The sequence below is a fragment of the Poecilia reticulata genome, linkage group LG2, assembly GCF_000633615.1.
Source record: "Poecilia reticulata strain Guanapo linkage group LG2, Guppy_female_1.0+MT, whole genome shotgun sequence".
Taxonomy (NCBI): domain Eukaryota; kingdom Metazoa; phylum Chordata; class Actinopteri; order Cyprinodontiformes; family Poeciliidae; genus Poecilia; species Poecilia reticulata.
Window position 1 is genome coordinate 4486181 of NC_024332.1, and position 11155 is coordinate 4497335.

General features: G+C 44.8%; 1 protein-coding gene across 2 annotated transcripts in view; it reads left to right on the plus strand.

Moving 5' to 3' along the window:
* The first annotated feature begins 791 nt into the window (after positions 1–791).
* Positions 792–11155, plus strand: part of nrp2a (neuropilin 2a) — a 68170-nt gene continuing 57806 nt past the window's right edge. The window contains exon 1 of one of the 2 annotated variants that reach the window (XM_008427472.2): positions 792–1504. In XM_008427472.2, coding sequence (XP_008425694.1) covers positions 1429–1504 — 76 coding nt within the window. In that variant the 5' untranslated portion in view covers positions 792–1428. The remainder of the gene's footprint in view (positions 1505–11155) is intronic. The other variant, XM_008427464.2, reaches the window with a different exon arrangement.

Consider the following 11155-nt stretch of genomic DNA (forward strand, 5'->3'; position numbering starts at 1 on the left):
TATACTGTCCTTTAGAAATGTTGAATAAAAATGTTAAAGATACAAGAAGTGTGACCTCATACCACTTTTTAAAACAATCCCTTAAATTACTGTCGGAACCAAACATTACTGTAATAAAACACTTCTTTAATTGGACTACCAATGTATATCAGCATGAACAAACAGCAACATGGTGGTGGCAGCATCATGCTGTGGGGAGGCTTTTCTTCAGCATGGGCAGAGAAACGCCTCAGAGTCATTTAGAAGATGAATACCTTCCAGAAGAATAACTCTAAACTCACAGCCAGAGCAACGAAAAAATTACTTTGATCACAGAAAATGCATGTAATAAAATGTCCTAGTCAAAGTTCAAACCCCAATCTGTTATAAAACTGGTGTTCTATGACAATCTCTGACCTGGCCTGCAGGACAGTTTTCCTATTAAGGATGGGGCAACTTTTGACATTAAAAGTTGAGACTGAACACAAAAGGCACACTTGCAAACCGCTGCGTTTATTTCTTGTGCCGGTCCTGTGAGATAAAAACGTCCCCTGGAGAAGTTGGGGTCCCTTGTTTAACCATAACAATGTGGTTTTATCTGTGGAAGAGTTCATATCTGTGGCATCTTGTGGGGGAAGAGGGGCTGTGTGTGTTGGGGGTGGGTGGATGCTCTCTCTCTCTCTCTGTCTCTCTCTCTTGCAAATAAACGGTGAAGAACCGGAGTGAGCGAGGGAAGAAGGAGGGCTGGGGGGTGGAGGGGTATGAGGAGGCGGAGCCCGGGCGCCGTGACTGTAACGCGATAGCTGCTCAGCTCAAAAGAGCGATCACTCACACACACGCTGCACACACAGCTCGCAGGCAGACGCGGGACGCACGCTGGTGTCAGAGCGGAGCAGGAGCGGAGCGCAGGGCTTGTGAAGCGGAGAGCGGCGCGGCATGAGCGGTCCGTCAGACAGGAGAAGACCGGTCGTTTATATCCGTGCCCGACTGTTTCCAGTTTGATTTGTTGGGAAAGCTGCATCCGACGCTCGGAGCGCGGCGGTGGGCTTCAGRTCGCTGCAGGAGAAGCGACCCCCGCGTGCGTAAAATACGCAGGAGCGGCAGAGGAGGAGATACTCGGACAGACAKKGGAGCCTGTGTCGGAACTTGACGCGACCCTGGAGCCGCTGTCCAGACTCTCCACAAGAACTTTGCTCCCTCAGTGTTTCTCGGATGAGTTTTTAAAGTATCACTCCCATGTTCTTGTTTCCCAGCGAATGGTCCTGTAGTGATATCGGGGGTTCTTTTATTTAAAAGGTTTCTAGATTTTGGCTTCGACCGAAGTGGATGTGGATTTTTGTGTTTTTGAGCAACTGCAGCGTTTAAGTCCAGCAAAGTGGAAACAGCAGAGACTCAATTTTTGTTTATATTATTTTTGTTTTTTGGTTTTGGTTTTTTGCCTGATCCGAGATGGATTTTCCCACCACGCTGGTTGGATTTTTAATAACACTGTGTCACTTAGGATGTGGAGTCGGAGGACAGAGCGGTGAGTTTGAGTTAGTTCTTGCTTTTGGCGCACGGATCGTCACCTTTAAACTCATTTTTCCCAGAGTTTGGGCGTCATGCGTTTTGTTTTTGTTGGTTTTTTATCTTCCAGCCCACCTAAACATCTGACATAATTTGGTGTAATCCACAAACCGTTTTCCTCTCCTCTCTCCCTGTTCGGTGAATATAAGGCAGAAAAGKATCTTTGTTTTACGTAATCCTAGAAATATACGCACATTTTTAGATTTTTACAGTTAAGTAAACATTTCCAAACTGACTAATTTGCTAAATTAGGGAGAAAAAAMCCGGGAGTTATCATGTCCCAGACGGACTGAAACCATCAACAGCTGACTGGAAAACGRGAAGCATTTCAGATTTCGGACACTTCCCGTTTGGCTCCTTGTGTTTTTTCCCCCTTGATTTACTCTAATTAATAATCAGCAACAATAAACAAACCCATTCTCTTGATTAAAAAGCTCTTCCSATTAGGAGGGGGGTGGGAGGCTTAATGTTTTACAGAGAGGGCTGGACCTCTCTGCAACCTGCAATTTTCACCACTTTTTGCTGGTGGCCAAGAAAGCGTGCGTAAAAGCCACTCTGTCATTGCGGGATTTGACTCGCGCATTAGGGCGTTCATTAGCGACCACCACTCTCCCTTTCCCAGTAGCTCCAGGTGCCTTTTCGAGGCAGGGGGCTCACAGCGCTCTCGGTGGTCAGATGACTATGAAAACGGCAGGTTGTGRTCAGGTTGTTGGTGTCACTGTTTTGGTATCATATCCTAAAAAGATGATCCGTCACTGACCCGCTTAAAATACCTCATAAGACAATGGCATCCCCACTGCATAATACTGCCACTACCATGTTCTGTGTTGAAATTCGAGTGTTAAATKTGGTTCTTCTCCTCACATAGCTCAAAGTAAGTGTTGAGATGGATTTTTTTCAAAGCACATTAGAGGAAAGAAACACTTTTACAGATTGCTTTGTGTCAAAATTTGTAGGTTTTTTTTCCACAAAGTCTTTAAAATGTGGCAGCTGGTATTTGGGTAAACGTTGACGATTCTCTATCCCTCTGGAGCTCCATGTTTTCTCCAGAGTTCCTGTGCTGCATGAAGACAGGAGTTGGGGAAGGGGCTTTTCGCCGAGCCACCGCGCTCTCTGTAAACAGCTCATAAAAGCAGGAGATTGTGGTCAGCGCCGGATTTAGGAAGTTTTGAGTCCTTTTGTTAGCCGGTTTTGGAGCTCTGCATACATCGACTTCAAGCTTTCTCGTTGGGAGGAGGAGTCCAGGTTGATTAGAGCCATTTTTGGCCACACATAGTAGCAGGCAATTGTTTGTACTGGGTTTACTGGTGTTTAAAGGGGCGTAAAAGACTAATTTAGCTTCCCTGTCCTTGGTAGGCTTGATTTATCCATCCAAAGACGTTTTAGTAACTAGATCACATAGTACTGAAAATACACCAAATTAGGGTTTAAAAATGGAACTACTGCTCTGCAAAACATTGAGCCTAGGATCTAGTGGTCAGACTGTTTTCTGAGGGCTCGTCATGCTGAGAAGTGATGCGGCCGGTGGGATGACAAATGAGGCTCAGTCACCCATAGCAGTCTGGTTGCTCATACAGTCGGAAGTAAACACTCTTCCTGTCGCTCTGTTTGGGCTTTTCCTCCTCTTCTTAAAGTGCCTAGCTTACAGCAGGAGTCGTCCGTTCTGGCTGTGTGTGTTTTACAGCACATGTACTCACAGATGAGAGACAGATGTGGTTCTCCTGGCAGTCATCGGGCATCTCTGCCCCCTCCCCTCCACCCCCCAAGCTCCTCTTACTCTCTCCCTCTCCTGCCAAGACACTGCGCCACATGTCCGTGCCTCAAGAGCCACATTACAGCCAGAGACTGACAGAGAGCCGAGCAGACAGGGGAGGGAATGGGAGAGGAGAGGAGAGGAGAGCATGCCATCCACTAAACCGCACTAGAAACAAGCAGTAGGAGGGCTTGGGGAGCAGATCCAGGGTAGGGAGGGAGAGAGAGGGGATTGTGCTTCAAACAGAGGGGACATCAAAGCGTGCAGGGGGTCACGGAGTCAAAATGGCACTGGACAGAGGGAACAGAGCACATGAAGGGTTACGAGGCGACACCGGGTGATGCAGTTAATGTGGGGGGAAAATCAGAGGAAGATTAAAAAAAAAAAAAAAAACAGAGGGGAAGTCTGTTTTTGGCTCAGACTTGTTACAAAACCAAGCTATCAGAAGTTCTGGCTTTTGATGGCAGACTGTAGTAACTTGATATGTTTTCGGTGGGCTCTTTTGAAATGTTTCGGAGCAAACTGATTCTGGCCCGAGGCGCGTTGGATTGCCTCAGCGCTCAGAAGAAATCTAAATATTAGAGATCCGTTATTACTATGCGCCTCGCTCTTTCTAAAACTTCCACTCTGTTTGTGCTGTAATCACAATAACTTGACTCCATGATATGTGCATTAATTACTGCTGCCATAAACATTAGTATGCAAGCCATTAACCAGCTTATTTGCATGTTTATTAAGTGGGTGGCTGTGCATCCTTTGAATAAGTGTCTTCTTAAGGCGGGTTTTGTTTATTAAAGCTTTTAATGCTTGATACAAGAAATAATAGTGGGAAACTCTACAGTATTCTTTAAAATGTAAATTTTATTTATTTATTTATATATTTTTTATAAAAATCTGTCTAAATGTCAACATCATTACATTATTGTGAGGATGATTGTACAACAGACCTAAATGTCATATTCTAATTAAAATATGTTTCTTTAATTCAAGTTTAGCTGCTGTTGTATATGTGATGTAGTTTATATTTTGGTAAGCAGCATTAATAACTGCACAAACAGCCTACTTAAGGACACGCCACATCATATGAATTGGATTAAAGCCTGAAATTTGACTAGGCCACACCAAAACCTTCACTTTGTTTAATGCTCTCTATTTTGAGTAATTTTTGTGGAGCAGCACCTCTTGGAAATATATTCCACTGTTTTACCTAATTGTGTTCACTGGTTAACTGCTTAAAAGTGGTTGTGTAACATTTTGCAGTCTGATTCGCTGATAGATCAGAACATAAGGTGTTTTTTTTTGAGACTGTTGAAAACTGCTGTTTTCCATTTACTCAAGCCGTCTCTGGCATTAAATGTATAATTGACTCTTCACTTCACAAAGAGTGGACACTGATGTTGAACTTTTGAATATAGCATATACTCGCCTGTCGAATTTAGACCACATATAATTTTACATGTGATAATCACTCCAATTTCTTAATTTCTTGTCATTTTAATTAGTTTGATGCGCTTCCTCTCTTTTCCATGCGCCTCTCAAAGCCTTTGCATTTTGATCCGCCTGGCCTCGGTGGCATCAGCTGCAAAAACAAGGTCACCCATTAGCATTCATAGCCGAAGACAAACGGAGCGCTCGGTTCGATACCAGTCAGGTATGGGAGTCACGGGCTCCTCGCAAAGCTCCTGGAAACGGGCCGCCGCGCTCGGGGTGAAATTAAAAACAAGACCCCCGATAAATAAAACAAAGCTCGCTCCTTCTGTTTGTCGCATTAGCCGCATTGGGGGGTCTTAGCTGGAGCTCTGGGACCAGCTTAGAAAAGAAGCGGCGGGGGTTCAGCTTTGTCAAGAGCCAAAGTGTTTTTGAATGGATTTTGAGCTGATTTGAACACACAGAAGGTTTTAAAAGAGAACAGTCAAGGGTGTGAATAAAAAAAAAAAAAAAAAGCTGCTTTACTGAGCTTTTGCTGTCCCTCTCTCTTTTTTTAAGAAGTCAGTTTTCCTGAAAGCTAACTCTCTGTAAGGTGGGGGGCCAACCAATCAAACCGAAACTTACCACAGCATTACTTGATTCCACACAGCTTTCCTTCGCTTGTGCCGGCTCTGCAATTTTACTCCTTTCCACCCAGATGGGGAGGAAAGCTTTTTTGTGCAAAGACGTGCCTTAGCAGTGCAAGTTTGACTCTTAGCGCATTGAGGGACAAGGAGACATGATAGGTAGAGTTGTGGATTAGATCCCCTCTTCCTGCAGCCATCTGCTTTACTTCATTGATCCATTGAAGCATTGATCAGGACGGCCAGGTCTGTGCATTTAGCCTGATTAGCACGGGCCACTTATCCTGTTAGAGAGGGAGGAGGAAAGAGGAGACACTGGGAGGCAAAGAGGATTTGGGGGTTTTATTTGCTTTTGATGAGGCTTTTGTTGGTTAAGATCTTCTTTTAAACTCGTTTAGCACTGTTTAACAAAAAAAACCTGTTTTTGGATGTTTACACTCTGGGGATGACTGCTGCCAATTGTCTTCAAAGTTGTAGAATTGACGAAGAAAGGGACATGACTAAAACCAGGAAACTGTACCTCCTGCTTGCGTCACAAACAAACGCACCAGACGCAGGAAGACTTGTGGGTTGAAGGACATTCATTCCTTTACTAGGCTGTGAAGAGTTTTTGCACTTACTTGCTCAAACTTGGCTGCATTGTTTGTGAGTCATGAAAATTTGTTGTTTCCTCCCGTTCCACGTTTCTTCCACAATGGCCGAGGGGTTTGAAACACAGCACTGTGTGAAAACTTGACATATGATGAAACGAGAGGGAGGAGGGGGAATAATCCAAACTAAGAAATCAATTAGATTTGTCAAAATCAAACAAAAAAGAAAAGTATCCTTTCTTCTTCTGTTCATTTTTGTGGATTTTTGACCTTTTTGGCCACAAAAAGTAGCCGTCTGCCTAAAGACGTTTTATAAATCTCTCTCTTTGGCTTATTGTTTTTTTGTCTGCATGACTACAGATCTTTTAGAAAATAATAATGTTACATAAAAAAATGTTAGCTCATTCAAAATGATGTCCATCTATTCTGTAGTACATGAGTTCAGTACTTTGTTGGGGCTCCTTGTGCATGAATTACTGCATCGTCAAACCAGTCTGCTGGCCAATCAAGCTCAGTACCACCATGGTCATGGAACCAACTTTTAGCACCTTTCGCAGTGTTGTCCTGCTGGAAAATGAAATCAGCATCTCCATAAACATTTTAAGCACAAGGAAGCATGAAATGCTCTAAAACTTCCTGGTAGACCAGAACCAGCTGTGGAAGCTTCACTTCGAACTTCAAGGAATCTGCAAATCTCTTCCCTTCCTCATGATTCTGGATCCTTGATTTCCACATGAAAGTCAGCAGTCCTTCCCCATGATTCTGTAGGATTATGTGGGCCGATATAATCTTCCAAGTCGCGCTCATTCATGTTGTTTGATTCACAAAGATTCTTCTGCTTTGGTTCAGTCCAGAATGTCTGAGATTAAGTCCAGCCCTTACTTGTTGACTGAACGGGTGATTCTTGCCCACTCGGCCCTCTTCCTCCCTCTCTCAGGGTGATAGCACATTTTAATTAAGGTGCTGGTAATGGTGGTGGTGGGCTGGGAGGGTACGGGCACGAAAATGATGAAGGGCTTTATCAGCCCTCCTCCTCACTCTTGCAGCTTATCCCAAAGCGTGAAGCCATGCTTTCCTGATAAGGCAGCTAATGGGAATGAGAGCATGAATGTACACACACACGCGCACTCACACTCACACACACACACACGCACACATGCACTCACGCACACACACACGGCAGGACATGAGCTAAGACATGCAGACATTTGCACATTTTCTCTGATAACAAAGATAAAGACATCTCCCAGTCCAAGTTGATTGGGAGTGACTCAAATGTGCGCACATGCAAAGAGTGAGTTTACTTATTTCATTGATACAATCTGCTAAAATTAGATTGTGCAGCTGCTTCAGGAGCACAGAGAGGTCCACGGAGCTTCTGCTAGATTTTAATTTTATTTCGACGGTGTGCCTCTGCAAACACCACTTGCCTAGTGCGGACGCAGTCAGCGTCATTGTTCTGGCATAACAAGGTTTCGGTGGCTGCATGGAAGAAACATATGCGGCGTGTGCATGTGTGTGTATGTGGAGACAGATGGACTTCTCCACAAGACGAGACGGGTGTAATTCATGAGGCTCTCTGGCAGCTCCTGAGTGCTTCCCTACAAGTCACACTGACGAAAACACTCAAAGCGCACGCATGCTACAAGAGAGCCTCTTTCTGCTTACTAAGTGTGAAAGATGACCAAGAAATTAAAAGAGCATGCGCTCATCTATTGATGTATGGCAATGACTGTGCACACATATGCATTATATTGCCAAAGGCATTCGCTCATCTGCTTTCACATGCGTATCAGCTTGAGTTTTATCCCCTTCTTAATAGGGTTTATAATTCTGTCGACACACCCTGTGCAGCTGTAGCAGCTTCAACTCTTTTGGGAAGGCTTTCCAAAAGATTTTAGGAGTGTCTTTATGGGAGCTTTTGATCATTCTACCTGAAGTGTATTCATGTAGTCAGACACTGATGTCGGATGAGAAATCTTCGTTAAGGACTTTGAATTTATTGGTTTTTGAACCAATAACTTCAATTCATCTCCTAGCAATAATTCAGAGTTCCTTTCTCTGAGAACTAAGAAGTGACGAGCTCAACTCCTGAAAAATGCCCCGCATCATAACTCCACCTCCACCAAAAATGACACTTGACAATGCAGTCAGGCAAGTACGGGTCTCCCAAATTTCCAGTTTAGGGAAATTTGTTCTGATTCGTCACTCAAACATGTCTACTAAACCAGAGTTGTGGTGGCCATGATTTACACCAATGATTCCATCACTGGTGTAATCTGTGTTGGTAATGCATTACTTGGTAATGCAGTTACTTGGTAATGCAAATTCAATCCATGAAGCCCTCTTCACTGTTGTTGAGATACTCTGAAGGTCTTATGACGTTTGGAGTCCTGCAGCTTTTGGCACATCATGTCATTTAGCTTCTGACAGCGTGGTAGAGTTGTTGTCCATTTCAGTTGCTTCCATTTTGAAAACATCTGACTGTGGAATAATCCTTTGTGACAAAATTTCATAAATCTTTGCCACTGTATTGCACACGTATTGCACAGGTGGCATTCCATCATGGTGCCATGTTGGAGTGATGCATTCTTGAACAAATACTTGCAGAAGCCGTCTTTGTGCTTCATTTTATTCAAAATATTGGTGCACCTTTTGTCAATATAGAGCATATATGTATGAATGTGTGTGTGTGTGCGTGTGTTTGTATATGTGCGTGGGTGTGCATGTGTGTGTGTGTGAGCTGACTGACAGAGGTTTCACAGAGGGGTCAGTGTCCACAGGGAGCCGCAGCAGCGCAGGCATGTCTTAATGAGTCTCGTCAGGTTCTCTGCATCCACCTTACCGTCTGAATTTCTACTTCCTCATCACCTTTTCCTACACACATCTGTCACTCACCCGTCCTCTCTCCCATGCTCTTTTTTCCCACACCCACCCATCATAAATCAACCCTCCCCCCCCTCTTCCCGATCAATCCCCGTCTCCCTTTTTTCCGCCTCAATCCGTCTTTTATCCGTCCCTCCTTACTCGTCTCCCTCTTCCTCCCTTTCATCCCCGCTCTCTTCCTCCACCAGTTTTTCTCTCCACTGTAATCCCTTTCTCTCCACTCTCCAACTCTCTCCCCACCTTCCTTGGAGGCCGCTCAATGGGCAGCTCAGAGGAAAAAAAGTGTTGAGGCTGCAGGATTTCTCCCCAAAGGGCTTAATCTGCTGAGGCTCTGAGCGCCGATAGCCTCCTGCACACCGTTCCCTCCATGGGCTTCTCAACAATGACTGTCTGTCTGCACAGTCACACCAGATAAAGCTACATCTGTGTGTGTATGTGAGGCTTCCTGTCTGTCTCAGCTATTCTTTGCCATCCCTGCTATATTTTTGAACAGTTTTTGCTTGCTGACCCCCCCTGCTCCCCACCTCTCCTGGTCCTCGTGATCGACAGGCCCTCAAAGGTGTCATCCTTCGTGGGTGTGCATTTGAACATGCGGCAGCAGCTGGATGTGTATTAATGCATGCAATGCAGCGTGCATTTGTAGCCGGAGTCACGCACTTGCATGAAATCACCGGCAGCTGCGAGAGGCTGATGCACAAAGCGTGGGCGTCGCTCCTCTCTGGTAGCAAAGTAAGAAAGCCATCGCGGCTCTGTCAAATGTCAGAGAATCTTAAGTGTGCCTTTTAAGCACAATAGGCGGTGAAAATGCCAACACTTGAAGAGTCTATTACACTTCAAGCCTTTGGTGCTTGTATCCCCCCCCCGCTTTTTTTCGTTCTCTATTGAAGTGTTCGCAGAAATCTGAAAGAAAACTGGAAAAATAAATAAATCGTCCCTTTTATGTCAAGAGCTGATTGGGCTATGAAGGCTGAGTGGTTAAATCTAGTTGTAGGCGGCTGCATTTTTAATTCAACTACAGTGTTTAACAATCAGTTCAACAGCAAGGACCACAACTGTGGCTTCTCTTCAAAGAGAGGTGAAAGGTTGAGATTCGTCAGGTAGATCTCATGAAAGATCTTATGGGAGAGGGATGAGGGAGATAAGTGGGATGAAAATGTTTTGTAAAAAGGCACAAGGTGGATGAATGGGATGAAAGGAGGTCATGAAGAAGGATGGAAGGTATTCTTGGTTTGTTATTTTGTTTGTATTTCCTTTTAACTCATGTCAAGCACTTTGAATTGCCTTGTTGCTGAAAATGTGCTATATAGATAAAACTACCTTACCTTACCTTGGGATGGAAGGAAGTTGTAAGAAGTGATGAGGCTGGTTGGATGAAAGGGGTTCGTACAATGTATGACTGGAGGAAGAGGAGGATGGGTGGGGCAGTAAGAATAAGGTAGGGATGATTGAATAACACAAAACTATGTGCACCACATAGACAAACAAGCCATCGGTAGGTTTTCCTGTTGACTAGTGGAGGCAGGCCGTGCTCCTGAACCCCAAGTTAGAACATTTACGGCTTTTTGTTGCCAGATCTCCTTCATCTGTTTGATGTTTTCCTTGTCTGCCACTGAACAACAGCTGTATAATAATAATGTGGAGGTGTTTGGGTTCAATATAAAGTTCATTAGATTTACAGTTCCCACCGGAGCATGAGCAAACCCACATTCATGCAGCCGTAACAGCGTTAGCTACAATAAACCGGCTCCTGCTGTTGTCATGGAGAACATGTCTCCTGCTTTAATAAAACGTAATAAAGGAACGGCCATGCCCAGAGCTGTGTGTGCGCGCGCGCTCGCTTCTCGTCCTTTTGTATGTGCAGAATACTGCTATACATGTTCCCTTTGTCTGTGCCTGTGAGTTTATGTGTTTGCGCGAGATAACGCAAAGCGCCAAAGCCGCTGTGGCCGTCAGGGTGCGAGCAGAGAATGGAGTCTTTGTTGCGGCGTTAGCTTCTTATTACAGAATCGGGGTGACCCCTTCAGAACCCCGCTAGACAGGCCGTCTGCGTGTCACTTCCTGCCTCGGCCTTCCAAGCGATGCTATTGGCAGGCTATTGTTCCTGAGAGAGCGCGATAGGATCGGGGAATGTGTCCTAATGTTTGCAGATTGGCTTGCTGGAGCAACAATTACACTTGGAGGAACGCTCCCCAAGGAGAAGGATGGAGATAAGAGGCTGGGTGTGGAAGGAGGGGATAAAAGACTGTGTGTTTCCTCGCTTGGGTGTGTGTGTGTGTGTGTGTGTGTGTGTGTGTGTGTGTGTGTGTGTGTGTGTGTGTGTGTGTGTGTGT